Below are 15,613 nucleotides of genomic sequence, written 5' to 3' on the forward strand. Positions count from 1 at the left end.
TTAATGAGCCGACACATAATACAGTTGGTGAAGTGAAGTCACATGAAAACATGGCTAAATAGTTCATAACAGGCCTACGTCCATTCTGTAAAGGACTGTAAAATATAAATAAAAAGTATCTTGTCAATGTAATAAAACTGGACAACGCCCACCACCCTCTGACACAACTCACCTTCATCAGGCCGAGGAGTGGTTCAGTGGCGACTGCGTCGTCCTGCTCCACAAACAGACTGAAGAACTCTTGGTCCCCCTGAACATCAGACTGTACAACACCCCACACAAAGCCCCTCCATGCACATTTTTATTTCTACGCTCACTTTCATTTTTTCTAAGTTTTTGTATAGATGTTTAGACAGGTAACATCATCTATCGACTACATCTATCTAGTCTATCGAGCTATCTATCTATCTTATCTATCTATCGTATCGATCATCCATCCATTCCATCCATCCATCCATCCATCCATCAGCGATTAGCTAGCTATCTATCTATCTATCCATCCATCCATCCATCCATCCATCCATCCATCATCCATCCATCCATCCATCCATCTATCTATCTATCTATCTATCTATCTATCTATCTTCTTTTCTTCATTCAGGTGAAAATCACTGACTACTACATTTCCCACAATCCCACGCGGCACGTATTGTGCTCCCTGCGTCACGTGTCCTCCCAGCTTCCGGTCGCAGTGTAATGGCTCCATGACACGGTTGTTTGGAGGAGAAGCTCGTTTGGGTTTTTACCGTCCACACGAACCACCGCCGGTCCCCGTTAGTCTGACACCGTGACGGCCTGACAGAGCAGCCCCCCGCTGTGAACACAGCCGGCCGGCCGCGATGGAGGCGGTCCCCCGGATGCCGATGATCTGGCTGGATCTGAAGGAGGCTGGGGAGTTCCAGTTCAGCCCGGCCGTCAGGCAGGTGAGCTGGGCTGGGTGTGAGCTGAGGAGGAGGGGGGGAGACACCGGAGCAACAGGGCGGAGGTCGAAAGTCAGCCACACACACACACACACACGGGGATTAGGAAGCCGTCTGCCGCTCTCAGTGTCGGCTAGCTGCCGCCGTGTGTCCGGGGAATCTTCCAGAACTGACCACCGCCTATTGTTGGCTAACGTTAGCCTCACGGAGCTAACAGCTCAGCTCCGAGTCCATAATTATCCTTTAATGAAGCGGCCGACTCATTATAAACACAACAAACCAACACACACAGGGTTAGAGTCCTGGAGCCTGGAGCTCCTCAAGGCCCTGGAGTCAGGCAGACATAACAGACACAGTGATCTCACTGTCACATGCACCTGTGACTGCAACACTGATGTAAGATCCACAACAGCAGTGTACTCATGGACATGTCACATGTTGGACATGTCCTCAGTCCTCTGAAGAAGTCTTCATGTCTTCTTCAGAGGACTGGCCTGTGTTTACTGAGGATTTAAAAAAAATAGAGAGACAGGTCAGGGGAAGTGTCATTTTGGACAACATAATGTTCATTACTGAGCGGAAAAAAGTTAATTATCGTTATCAGGAGGTGTCTGAGACAGCCCATTTTAAGAAAAATGTACAAGAACCAACAGTTAGAGCTCCTCAAGGAGCCTTTTCTCTGTGACCCCTTTCTGTCTTTTGCATATCTCGCCCACTCCCCTTATCTGGCATGTGTTTACTGAGGCTGGCAGGGAGAGATGATTAAAAAAATAGTTTAAGGACAAGAGAGACAGGTTAGGGGAAGTGTCATTTTGGACAAGAAACATGAAAAATGTACAAGAACCAACAGTTAGAGCTCCTCGAGGAGCCTTTTCTCTGTAACCCCTTTTGTGTGTTGCACTGTTAAACGCTCCTTCTTGTACAAGAATAATAAATTCAACTTGATACTTTTGAATCCAGTCCTCCTTATTCAAGAGTTATTTCTTTAAAAAATTCTCGTAACAGTTACAGGTTTGTTTGTAGATCTTCTTCAGAGCACAGGAAACTTCAGGTTACTGTTATAAAAATTTGGAGTATACTGGGGTGCAGATGTTATAACTCTTATAGAGAGTGTGTTGTGTGTTTTCTGTCTTTTGCATATCTCGCCCACTCCCCTTATCTGGCATGTGTTTACTGAGGCTGGCAGGCAGAGACGATTAAAAAAAATAGTTTAAGGACAAGAGAGACAGGTTAGTGGAAGTGTCATTTTGGACAAGAAACATGAAAAATGTATAAGGTCCAATAGTTAGAGCTCCTCGAGGAGCCTTTTCTCTGTAACCCCTTTTGTGTGCTTAACTGTTAAACGCTCCTTCTTGTACAAGAATAATAAATTCAACTTAAACTTTGATACTTTTGAATCCAGTCTTCCTTACTCAAGAGTTTTTTCTTTAAAAAAATCTCGTAACAGTTACAGGTTTGTTTGTTTGTGTGTGTCAGGTCAGGAAGTGTGATATTCAAATATTTCTCACAGGTGAACTGTTGAATTTCAGCCCATCGTAACACTCTGCGGCTCACATCTCGTCCTTTTTCCAGCCAGCACCTTCCTGATGCAGATAAAATAACAGACCTTTGCCCTCGTGCGTCACTGTAATTATTCGCAATAGACTCCCCACACCAACACCAACAGTCATTGTTATGGGAATTTTTAAAGAAGAACCCTTAAATAAAGAGGACTGGATTTAAAGTATCAAAGTTGAAGTTGAATTTATTCTTCTTGTACAAGAAGGAGCGTTTAACAGTGCCGCACACAAAAGTGGTTACAGAGAAAAGGCTCCTCGAGGAGCTCTAACTGTTGGTTCTTATACAGTTTTCTTAAAATGGGCTGTCTCGGACACCTCCCTCACTGATCATTTCCTTTTCTGGTTTTCTGCTCAGTAATGAACATTATGTTTCTTGTCCAAAATGACACTTCTCAGGCCTGTCTCTCACATCCTTGTCTCTCCTGTCCTTGAACTACTGATTTATAATTATCTCTCCCTGCCATCCTCCGTAAAACACAGTCCAAAATTAGGGAAGTGCACCCAAGTGAACCCCGGTATAAATCCTAATTTTTATAACGGTCATGAAGAGAAACACTCTGTGAAAGATGAGGCCTGAGATTCACAGAGTGCAAATGTCTGAGTGACTCCTTGACCTTTAATATCACAGTTGTTACTGAACACTGCTGTAGATTTTCTCGTTTTTTAAATGCTGGATCTTAAATAAATAATCCACATTTTCATCTGTTTACCCGGTATGAGGACAGAGGACGGGACAATGCCTGCCTGTCCTGCTGCTGTGTCATCGTACGTCTTTCTAGAATCCTGTGACCGTCTTTCTTTCTTACATCCACCCGCGATGATTTCATTACAGGCAGAAGCAGCAGTCGCGTTAGAAAAAGAACAGAAGAGTGTGTCTGCAAGTGTTGTCTGCCTCCTGACCTGATGTTAAGTAGGTTGCCACTTATTACAGTGGCTGAGGAAGTCTTGGCAAAGCCTGATGGTAGCTGCAGGAAGTTAAAGTGGATGTTTTGAAAAAGTTTTTCTGATTTATGGACCCGTTCTCTCTGTTTCTTCTTCCTTTAGTTTATCCTGAAGAATTATGGAGAGAATCCGGACAACTACAACGAACAGCTGAAGAAACTGGAGACGCTGCGGCAGGTTGGTACTGTGTGAAACATCTCCAGGCTCAGCAGGACGAGGACGCCTGTTGATTTAGATCTAAAGTTGGATGTATTGAAGTGGGATTGTACGGAGGCTGAGCAGTGCACGGCTATGCATGGAGGCAGCAGAAAAACATATTTGAACCACCTAAAAAACATCAGTGTCAGTCTAAGTGTGCAGTGTATTCAGAGTATTTCCCCGGCTTCCTCTCGCCATCAGACAGCTCTTTTTAAAGTCTTTGTATCCGTCTGTGCTGTGTTCAAGGCCACCAGACTTCACTGACAGAAACAGTCGTTGAACCTCGTGGAACACGAAAGCGATGAGTTAATTTGTGTTATTGTGTTTTAAAAAGTTGGTTTGGATCCAAACTAATGTTGTTATCTGTGGACTGAGGCAGCGGTAGATAAGCCGGTCTCGTGTTCTGTGAGGTCTGATGTTTCTGTCTGGAGCGATCCAAAGCTTCAGTTTCTTGTCTGATGGTGAAAATACAGCGGACCTTTAAACTGATGCATCACTTTGCTTCAGTGCTGGGACTCCTCTCTGTCACCTGCTGTGTGGTGAAGTTAACACACTGATACAACAGTATCACTTCATATCTTTGTATGACCGCTAAAAATACAGAATGCTTCTCTAACAGCTCTGACATTTAGACCCACACACACACACACTGAGCTGCCTCCCTATCAACACACACAATGAAGGTGAATCCAGTGCTGCACAACAACAATAAATGTGTGTGTGTGTGTGTGTGTGTGTTTCCTGGGGGAGGTTCTAATGGCAGCTGAGTGGAGTGAAGTGCTGAGTGATGATGTTCTCTGGTTTGCGTCCTGATCTGACCCCAGGCAGATTATCCGACGTACAGCTGAGCGACGTCACGGCGCGTTTGCAGAAGCTGTGATTTAAAACAACAACAACAAAACAGCTGATTAAACACTGAGATTCACTGTGTGTGTGTGTGTGTGTGTGTGTGTGTGCGTGTGTGTGTGTTTGTCACAGAGTGCGGTGAACGTGACGAGGGATTTCGAGGGATGCAGCACGCTGAGGAAGTACTTCGGCCAGCTGCATTACCTCCAGAGCCGAGTCCCCATGGGAACAGGCCAGGAGGCCGCTGTGCCCATCTCATGGTAAAATGTCCTGAATCTTCACATACAGGGGTAGACAAAATAACAGGAACGCCTCTGTCAGTCATTTTTAATGTCTGTTTTTGTAGCTCATGGTTGATGTTTCATGTTGTTGCTGTGTAATTTATAAATCCTTATAAATGTCACTGTTTGTGTGTAAAGTCTGAACTTTTCTTGTTGTTTCTGTGCAGGACTGAGATTTTCTCTGGGAAAACCGTCACCCACGACGACATCAGCTACGAGCAGGCCTGCATCCTGTACAACCTGGGTGAGTTCAGTCACACAGAGACGTTTCTGATATTACACAATCACAAGCCGCCCTGATGGTTTAAATCACAGTGAGTCATTGGATTGGCTCCCTTCGATTGGAGCGTCAGGGAGGTGCCGCTGCAGTAGAGGGTCCTGTGCACATCTGAGAAAAAACTGGAAACAAACACAGTGAGGGCGAGACGGGGGCGGCTGTAACGTGCTAAAAGAAACAAAGCGGTGTCATCTAGTAATTTGGTAGCATAGATATTTTCTTTTTTTTAATTTAAACACGTCTGTAATTATGTTTGGAGTCAGTCAGGCTGAAACCTTCTGGATAAAACCTCAGACGATAATAAAAATCTGCCCACCACAACGTGTTCAAATTGTGACAGTCTTAATATCCAAATCTATTCAATTCACTCTGATAGAAGATGAGGAAAATAATTCAGTTGTGACCTCTGAGAAGCTGGAACACGTCAACGTTTCTCTCAGCTGAGTGTCAGGCGAGAAGAATGCGCTGAGGCAACGTTTAAAGGAAATACAGATCATAGCTGACGTGCGTGCCAAGCTGGACGCTGCTGCCTGAATGTGAAAAGCAGAAACTAAAGAACTGACAGGTCGTTCTTTCTCTGCAGGAGCTTTGCACTCCATGTTGGGAGCTATGGATAACAGGGTATCTGAGGAGGTAATGCACACACACACACTAAACATAAGCATGTACGCACGCACACACACACACTCCTGCTGACTCTCTCCCCGCTCTGCCTTCAGGGCATGAAGGTGTCGTGCACACACTTCCAGTGCTCGTCGGGGGCGTTCTCCTACCTGAGAGACCATTTTAGCCACAACTTCAGCGTGGACATGAGCCACCAGATCCTCAACCTGAACATCAACCTTATGCTGGTAGGTTACACACATGCAAAACACACACACACACACACACACACACACACACACACACACAGATGTCTCATCGACTTGTGTCTGCATCGCAGGGTCAGGCTCAGGAGTGTCTTCTGGAGAAGTCCATGTTGGACAACAGGAAGAGTTTTCTTGTGGCTCGCATCAGCGCTCAGGTCATCTACTCGCTGCTAAAATATTAATTATATTTAATCAGTCAGTAAAAACATTAGAGCTTAATATCTGGCTGTGGTGCTGCAGGTGGTGGATTACTACAAGGAGGCCTGCAGGGCTCTGGAGAACTCGGAGACGGCGTCCATGCTGGGAAAGATTCAGAAAGACTGGAAGAAACTGGTCCAGATGAAGATCTACTACTTTGCTTCTATTGCACATGTGAGTCTGACAGAAGTGTGTGTGTGTGTGTGTGTGTGTGTGTGTGTGTGTAATTAATTGAGTGCGTGTACAAACATGTTTGTGTGTTGGCATTTGATTACTCAGACTGTGTCTCATTCGTGTTTTTCTTCTTTTGACAGCTTCACATGGGGAAACAGGCCGAGGAGCAACAGAAGTATGGAGAGAGGGTACGACACAGGATCAACAGTTTCTTTAACATCTGATTCTGAATTCTGAACAATAATTCAATTAATTGGCACATTTATTTAAAAACAATTAAAACAAGTCTCGATGTCGACTAACAAAGTACGATGGGTTGGATTTATCCATCATCAGGCAGAAATCATATCACCCTGAACTGAAAACATTTAGTTTCTCCAACCATTGTTCATTGGAAAAACTAATTGTAAACTCGTAATAAGTTGCTTTTCTTTTTGCTAAATGTCACAAATCTAAAAATATTTCATCTTTTTTCTGTCTTACTCAGATTTCTTTCTGTTGGTTACTTAAACGTTGTGTTTCTGTTTCCAGCTGGCGTACCTACAGAGCTCCTTGGACAAACTCAGTGAAGCTATCAAGCTGGCCAAGGTAGACGCATGATAAGATTATTTTTCTGCGTGTGTGTGCGTGTGTGTGTGTGTGTGTGTGTTCCCATTGTTTCACAAAACTAAAACTCTCCTTCGTTTTTTCTTGTTAAAACCAGGGTCAACCTGACAGCGTGCAAGAGGCCTTGAGGTTCACCATGGATGTTATCGGGGGAAAGTGAGCAACACGTCTTCCTGGTGGATGTCTGACTTTTCATCAAACTTTGTAGAAAATGTGTAAAATTATTTCTATTAAACTTTCATCTGCAGGTTTAATTCAGCCAAGAAGGACAACGACTTCATCTACCACGAGACGGTTCCTTCTCTGGAGACTCTGGCCTCAGTCAAAGGTAACAGGAAGAAGCTTTGTTCAGTTTCCTGCGTTTATCAAAGCTGTGTTTGCATATAGATATATAGGTGTACTGTCTTTGCATGTGTGATATGAAGAGCATGTTGTGTGTGTGTGTGTGTTTCGCAGTCTTTAACTGGGTGTGCAAGTTTAAACAGTGACATCCTGTTGGACCTGCTCGGTCTTTAGTTGCAGCTACATTGTTTTCAAAGTATTTACAGCCACAGTTAAGACGCAATGCTGCCAGTCAGAGCTCAGACTAGTGTGTTACTTTGAGATCATATATGCCATGGTAAGAATCGGATGCTTTGTCTCGGAGGAAGGTGCCTGAGCCAAAAGATCTTTGCAAATTAGGGCTGAGACTAATGATTTCTTCTGCTGATTACTGTCCTGATTTAATAGGTTATTGATTTTGGTCTAAAAAATGACTGAAAAAGGTGACAAATGATCCCAAAGCCCAAGCTCACATATTCAGAATATTAGTTTTTGTCACATTAACAGTCAAAATTCCTCCAAAAACATAATAGTTGGTTAAGAAAACCAGCTAATACTCACACTCAACAAGCAAAAAACTAAATTTTTGGCATTTTAATAATAAAAAAAAGAAGCTTTTTCTGATTATTGGGATTCCTCCACATCCAAAATCAGTGACACATAAAATAATTTAAATTGGCCTTAGAGTGTTTTAAGGACAAACCACAGAGGCTGCAGCTGTCTCTTTTGATTTTGACTCATCCTCTGTCAATCTGTGTGTAAATCCAGCTGCTCTGTGCCTTCCTAGGTGCCCCGCTGGTCAAAGCTCTTCCAGTCAACCCAACAGACCCCAGTGTTACCGGACCAGACCTGTTTGCCAAGTTGGTGCCAATGGCTGCCCACGAAGCCTCCTCACTGTACAGGTATGCACCTTCATCGTTCATGTTAGAGTAACGTGATTAGTCATAAATAAAGGTTTGTTTCTTCTGCAGTGAGGAGAAGGCCAAGCTGCTGAGGGACATCATGGTCAAGATTGAGAGCAAGAATGAGACGCTAGAGTGAGTATATGAGTGTGTGTGGGCAAGAAAGTGAGCTTGAGATGTTTTTGATCAGTATCTAATGACCTGACTGGTCTCGTTTCTTTCTGCAGGCAGTTCATGGACTCTCTGGGCTTGGAGCCTGAGTCGGTGGACAACCTGGACATGTACAGCCACATCCCCCCGGTCCTGATGGAGAAGTGTGCTGCTCTCAGTGTCCGACCAGACACCGTCAAGAGCCTCATCCAGTCCATGCAGGGTGAGTGGCAACAGCTTTTTTCCCAACTATGATGACTATACTTGTGTAAATAATGCCTGTCACATCATTCCTTGCTCCTGCAGGGCTCTCGGGTGTCTTCACCGACGTGGAGTCTTCACTGAAGGAGATCAGAGACGTCCTAGAGTTGGACGAGGCCGGCGAGCGAGCCCTCCAAGAGGTTGGTGGACCCACTGTGGGCGAGGTGCACCCAGCAGCTCAGGCCCACGCTCTAGCTGAGATCCGCAGGGACCTGGAGAAGTACATGGAGGCCCATGAGAAGGCCAGTTTTACCAACACGGAGCTCCACCGGGCCATGAACCTGCACATCAGCAACCTCCGTCTGTTGGGGGGGCCTCTGGAAAGTCTGAAAGATGCTCTGCCTCGACCCCAGCTCAGCGAAGGTGAATTTTTATTGAATGAATATTTAAAGAGACAAGCAATACTTGTTAAAGGAAGGCGAGGAAGCAGCAATAACCTGATCACTCAGCTGAATTCTTATAATGTTATAAATTATAAATGTGTGTACGAATGCAGAGGAAGTAGCAGGGCTGCAGTGTATGAAGCGAATCCTTGGGAAGGTGCAGGAAATGAGGGAACAGAGAAGCTCTTTGGAGAAGCAGCTTCGTGACCTGATCCAGCAGGACGACATCACCTCCACCCTCGTCACCACCGAGAGGGCCGACATGAAGGTGTGTGGCTGCAGAGGAATCTCTTCTGAACTCAGCAGTTTAATTATTTCATTGCATTGTATGACCTCTAAATAACCCGTGTCCTTCCAGCGTATATTTGAGGAGCAGCTGAAGAAGTACGAGCAAGTCAAGGTGTATATTGACCAAAACCTGGCAGCTCAGGAGAACATCCTGAAGGCACTGACTGAGGCCAACGTCCAGTACGCTTCGGTACGTAAGGGCCTGAGCCAGACTGAGCAGCAGTGGAACAGCACCGTTCAGGGATTAGTGGGCTCGTATGAAGCCTATGAGGACTTGATAAAGAAGTCTCAAGAGGGGAAGGAGTTCTACGAAGACCTGGAGACCAAAGCGTCACGTCTGCTGGAGAGAGCAAAGACCTTGTGTCAGACGAGGGCTGAGGAGAGGAAGCCCACCCTGGAAAAGTAAGATAGACATGAGCGGGTGTTTCCATAAACGTATTTTGAAGTATCTCATTGCTACAAGCTGTGGTTCTGTGACATTTACTTAAATCCCTGATGTTCATGTTGTCCTCTCTTGTTGTCCATCTCCTCCTCAGAGAGACCCAGAAGAAGCCTCCAGCACGGCCCACAGCTGCTAAGCCCTCCTTGAAGCCAAAGGCTTCGGATGTTGACTCTAGCCTGGAGGACCCAGAGTTGGCCCAGCTTAGTGCAGCCATTTTGGCCTTAGGTGGCGACCTACCTGAGGAACTCCGTAGCCTCCCCCCAGACATTCATTCTTTCCCCACCACAGCAGCTCATCTGCCCGGTCCTGAAGCCTTTGCCCCCCCTGGTGCTAACCTGGGTGGCAGCAGCTCTCTGCCTTGGCACGGTGCTTCGGTTGCTGGTCTTCCTCGCTTCCCTGCCAACCTGCCTCCTCCAGAGCTCCTGGCACGGATAGCTCAGTTTCCTATGTCTGGGGGTCTACCACCACAGGGACCTATGCCACGGGGGCCCCTTCCTCAGATGACTAAACAGATGCCTACACCACTGCCAACTCAGACAGCTGTGTCAGGTTATCTTCCAGCCCCTCCTCAAGCCCCCCAACCTGGACCTGTAGGCCCTGCCCAAGTCCGGCCCTCAACCACCACTGTGGATAGCATCCAGGCCCCAATCCCCAGCTACGCCCCTACACCACACCACCCTGTCCCACCTGCAGCCTCAACTGGCTACACTGTACCCCCACAAATGGGGGCCTACCCTCACTTTATGCCCCAACCAGGAATGCCCATTCATGGCCCAACCCAAATTCCGGCACCCCAACCACAGCAACATAAACAGCCGCAGCAGTACCCTCAACCCATTGGGCAACCACTGCCTCAGGGATACCAGCCTGGACCAAGGGCTATTCCTGGCCCTCACCCTTCTCTCCAGACCCAGCAAGGCTACCCCCCACGTGGATATATGCCCCCTCAGCCTGGTGTTCCTCCCCAGTACCAGCAGGCCTTCCCAGGTCAGCTGCAGCCACATCAACAAAATGGCTATCAGCCCCGGCCTCACATACCCCAAGGCTACCAGACTCCACAGGGCTATGTACCCCAACAGCACCCTCAGATGATGCCAGGCTCCATGCCAAGGCCACCTCAAACTGGGCATCCGCAAATACCCCCAACTTCTCAGCCAGGACCTCCAGTATCTCAACCCTACCTGCCCCATCCCAACCAACAGATGCCCCCTGGACTTCCTCACCAACACATGTTGCCACCACAGCAGCAAATGCCAATGCCCCCTAATACCCAGCAGATACCACCCCACCCACACATGCAGATACCAGGTGGCCCAAGAGTACAAATCCCCCCTACAAGTCAGCCAATGCCCCCAGTCTCACAGAACTATATGCCCCCCACTAGCCAGCCCATTCACCCAGGCCTGCACCCACAGATGCCTCCTGTCTCACAACCTCACATGGTCCCTGGTCCTCAGGTCCACCTCCAAAGGGGCCCTATGCCACAGATGCCCCCTAATGCACTACCACCACAACATCACCCCCATCCCGGACAGCCTCCTATCCCAAACATGCCACAGCAGCCCATCCGGATGCCCAGCCAACCCCAGGCTCAGCCCCCTCATTCTGGTGGAGTATGCTACCCTGGTGGGGCTCCCATGATGCCTCAGCAGCCCCTGGCACCACAGCCAGCAGCTCCCCAACAACCTCAGGCTCCTCTTCCTATGACCCATCCACAGCCCTCTACTATGTACCCTTCAGCTCCAGGAGCTAATGTACCTCAAAGTGCCCCACAGCAACCCACTGCCATGGGCCCACATGGTCCCCACATTCCCCCTGCTCCACACATGATCCAGCCCTCTCCTGGAGGTCCTTCAGTGGCTCAACCACCCAACACGGTCCCTCCTTCCCCATCGCCTTCCCCCTCCCCATCTCCCTCTCCAGGTCCTACCTCCTTGGGTCTGAATCCCCAGCAGAGACCCACACCAACCCCAACCCCTGGAGGCACAGCTCCACCCACTCTTCCCTCTCCCTCTGCCGTCTCTCCCTCCACGTCGCTGTTTCAGCGCCAGAACTCAAGCACAGACGACCTCCTCTCTTCGAGTCCTGAGAGCCAACCCGGAGGCACCAAGGCCCCCACCAATGTCCTCCAACCTACCAAAGCTGACCCACAAGATGGGGAGCGTCGAAAAAAGAGCTCCCAGGGAGTCCTCGTGATCCAGGGTGACCCATACCAAGCTCCAGAGCGCGTCGCCCGTCTTCACGGTGAACTGGAACGTTATAGATCCCAGGTCGACTCCTTGGAGCACCCCTCAGAAAACGAGGGTGGCCTGTCGGTGCTGGACGCCCGCTGGAAAGAACTACAAGACCAACAGGAGAAGGACGCCCGACAACTCTCTATCGCCATTGCCCGCTGCTACACCATGAAGAACCGTCACCAGGATGTCATGCCCTATGACCTCAACCGCGTGGTGCTGCAGTCGGGCAAAGACGACTACATCAACGCCAGCTACGTGGAAGACTTGTCGCCATACTGCCCACGCCTTATCGCCACACAAGCTCCGCTCACCGGCACAGCGGCAGACTTCTGGTTGATGGTGTACGAGCAGAAGGTGTCACTGGTGGTCATGCTGGTTTCAGAGCAGGAGCTGGAAAAGGTACGGTAATACCCCACTGTGGTAAAGCCTTTTATTTCACCAAGCTCTCACCAACCACTAAAAGTCAGTCCCAGATTTACTCTTCTTACTTGCCTTTTCTCTTCTTAGCCTCCTCCATCAACACCCTCTTCACTCTTTTCTCCTCTGTCATTATGGCCGTAGAGGCTGCTGAGCCCGATTCTGTTCCTCGTTCACACAGCTCCGGTTCTGCACAACACTAGCTCTGCTCCTCATTAGCTTTCCCCCACAACCCGGGCCTGTAAACCTCCTCTTCTTCTCCCCGGTGGTACAAACATTAACACCTAACTCACAGAGAGTTAAGGCGGAGCAGCAAGAGGAGACGAGAGATAACTCTGTGAGGAGGCCTTTTTTGGAAGCACCTCCTCTGTAATGTCATCTCGTCTCGTCTGTTCTGTTGTTGCCGTGTTGTGTTCTTTAAACATCTTCTCGATGTCTACCAGGGAAAGGTCGTGCGCTACTTCCCAACGGAGCGTGGCCAGCAGCTCTCTCAGGGACCAATCACGCTCAGCCTAACCACGCAGAAGACAGCACCGACGCACGTGGAGCGCATGATCAGCCTGCAGTACCGCGACCAAAGCCTGAAACGCACCGTTGTCCATCTCCAGTTCATGTCCTGGCCGGAGCTGTGAGTCGATTTCTTTTTTTATTAAACATATAAACACACGTTTAATTTAAAAAGTGTTTGAGCCTCTGTTTTCATGTTTCTCATCAGGGGGCTTCCTGACAGTAAGAGCAACCTGCTGCGCTTCATCCAGGAGGTTCATGGACACTACCTCCACCAGAGGCCCTTACACACACCTGTCGTGGTTCACTGCAGGTGAGTGTGTGTGTGTCATGGGGTCTTGTTGATTCTTGACCTACAGTCATTTTAACTTCTCGTGGTGTGTTCACTGTCTCAGCTCGGGTGTGGGACGGACTGGCGCCTTCTGTCTGCTGTACGCTGCACTGCAGGAGCTGGAGGCAGGAAACGGGATCCCGGACCTCCCGCTGCTGGTGAAGAAGATGAGACAACAGAGGAAGAACATGCTGCAGGAGAAGGTCCAACACAAATCCTGACGCATGAATAAAGTTCATCATAAACAGAACCTGCTCCTTCATATTAATATTCTTCTCTCTCTGCAGCTTCACCTGAAGTTCTGCTATGAGGCCGTGTTGAAGCACGCCGAGCAGGTTCTCCAGCGACACGGCATCACTACCGCCACCTACAGCAAGAACACCAACTCTGCAGCCACAAAGGTTTGAAGCCTGTTCCCAGTTCTGCATCCCACAATCCACTGCACACCAGATTATCACTCACGATACTGTATTTATCATGAACTCGCTCAGTGTTGGACAGTTTTTCATCATCATACGGCAACTAACGATTGATTTTATGATCGATTCGTCAGCTGATTATTTTCCAAAATTCAAAAAGATCAAATTAATCCATTTACAACATTATGAGGAAAAAGGATTGTATGTAGCAGAATTGTAAAAAAAATCAGCTTTTTTGTTTTTTTGTCGTGGTTTGACGTTAAACTGCCGAACATTTTGACTTTTCACAGAAGGAAAAGTTCACGTTTTTCTTTTTTAAATTCAGATTTTTATTTTTGTAGATGAGCAAAAAACAAACAAAATTAATGAAAAATAAAAAGGTACAGATGTACAGTGCTTTATTAGACCACCACCCAGTGTATAGAAACATCTGGAACAGATGTTATATACGTCAGTGCTGGGAGTAGAGTCTGTTGCTGTAGTTCAGATCGTTTCGTTTCGATCGTAGCCTGTCAGTTGAATCATTTCCAGTTTGATTTGTTTTCGCCTGATCGCTCTGGAAGAAAATCCTCGAGTTCTGCTCAGACGAGGTATTTTTTTATTTTTCAGTCAAAAGTTTTCTTTCCTCTGTTTCTTTCTCATCCTTTCTGTCTTTCTCTCTGCAGCCTTACTCCAGACAGGAGTCCCAGCAGGATCTTGTCCTCGGTGGTGACATGCCCATCAGCTCCATCCAAGCCACCATCGCCAAGCTCAGCATCCGCCCGCCCAGCGCCACAGACCCCGCCATGGAGGCTCCGTTTGGCCTGGAAGAGCAGGTTGGCGCCATCCTGCCCGACCTCACCTCGCTGGGTGACGTCCAGGTGCTCCAGTTCCCCTGCCCCCCCACGGACCCCCAGCCCCCTTCCTCTTTCAGTCCACCTCTCGCCTCCCCCACCCACTGCACACCGCCACCACCCCCCAATGGTTTGGATGCAGTCTCCCCCTGCACGCCACCAGCAGCCAACCACCAGCCACTCCCTGAGGCGGGGTCCAGTGTCAGCCCGCCTCCTCCGGCTCCCTCGTCTCTGGAGCTGCTGGCCTCGCTGACGCCCGAGGCCTTCTCCATGGAGGGAGGCGGGAAGGGGAAGCAGCGGGTGACCAAGCAGAGCTTCCTGCAGCCTGCGGAGGGTCAGGGGCTGCATGGGACTCGAGGGGAGGAAGGCGGCGACGACGACCCGCTCAGCAGCCTGGACCCCCTGTGGAGCCTCAACAAGCACTGAGACGCCCACAGCAAAAGCCTGTAGCTCTTTCTAATCCTGCTTTTAAGACGGAAAACAGCGAATCCTGACACATTTTTAGCAGCGTTGATTACCAAGACGTGCCTGGTGGCAGACGGTAGGGGTTCACATTTGTTAGTTAGTTGTATTTCCATTACTGGTGGCTTCTGGGACCAGATCACTATGCACTCGTCTGTATTCCTTTTATTCCTTCAGTCGCTCTTTGTTCTCCTTTCTACGTCTGTGATGGATGGACGGACGTTCTGCACTTCCAGATCTGGGTTTAAAAAAATCACAAAAGCATGCACTCCACTTTCACGCGCGATCGCCAAGAGCTCGCCAGGGCGGCGTGAGATGATTCTAAAGACTGGAACGATGGATGCATGGAGGAGCCGGGTGGAGCTTAAAGGACACACTTAAACCCTGCGCCACCTCCCCTAATTGTCAACTCAATCAGTTGTCATGGTAACGGAAGCGTACAAATCAGCACGTCTTAACAAGTTGATTCTTTTTCCTCTTCTTCATCTGTAACACTGTAAATATCAAATAAAATTAGAATATTCCAAACGTTCACTAATCATCATCATTGTAAAGACATGAAATAAATCCAGTAGACGACACACGACTCTCTCTTTATTTGAAAGTTAGTAAAAAGTTTTGTGCTGTTTTTAAAAAAGTTTTATTCTGTTACAAAAGTCAGAATTTTAAGGGCAATAGGTCAGAATAAAAAAACTTTTTTCCCCTCAAATATTTAGACTATTATTCATTTTTATTTATTTGTTTGCTACTTTTTTCCTAAAAATTCTATTTTCCTTTTAAAAAAAAAAAA

General features: G+C 47.9%; 1 protein-coding gene across 1 annotated transcript; it reads left to right on the top strand.

Moving 5' to 3' along the window:
• Positions 1-612: 612 nt before the first annotated feature.
• Positions 613-15,404, top strand: ptpn23a (protein tyrosine phosphatase, non-receptor type 23, a). The gene is made up of 25 exons (XM_027286367.1): positions 613-789; positions 834-923; positions 3,524-3,598; positions 4,598-4,725; positions 4,914-4,990; positions 5,607-5,656; positions 5,743-5,874; positions 5,967-6,047; positions 6,133-6,264; positions 6,405-6,452; positions 6,796-6,852; positions 6,968-7,026; positions 7,119-7,198; positions 7,979-8,093; positions 8,163-8,228; positions 8,321-8,466; positions 8,550-8,867; positions 9,001-9,155; positions 9,246-9,577; positions 9,712-12,253; positions 12,715-12,899; positions 12,987-13,091; positions 13,174-13,312; positions 13,397-13,510; positions 14,194-15,404. The coding sequence occupies exons 2-25, from the start codon at positions 840-842 to the stop codon at positions 14,785-14,787; spliced, it is 5,814 nt and encodes a 1,937-aa protein (XP_027142168.1). The 5' UTR covers positions 613-789; positions 834-839; the 3' UTR covers positions 14,788-15,404.
• The last annotated feature ends 209 nt before the right edge of the window (positions 15,405-15,613 follow it).

Source organism: Larimichthys crocea, chromosome XIII (genome assembly GCF_000972845.2).
Source record: "Larimichthys crocea isolate SSNF chromosome XIII, L_crocea_2.0, whole genome shotgun sequence".
NCBI classification, from domain to species: Eukaryota; Metazoa; Chordata; class Actinopteri; family Sciaenidae; genus Larimichthys; species Larimichthys crocea.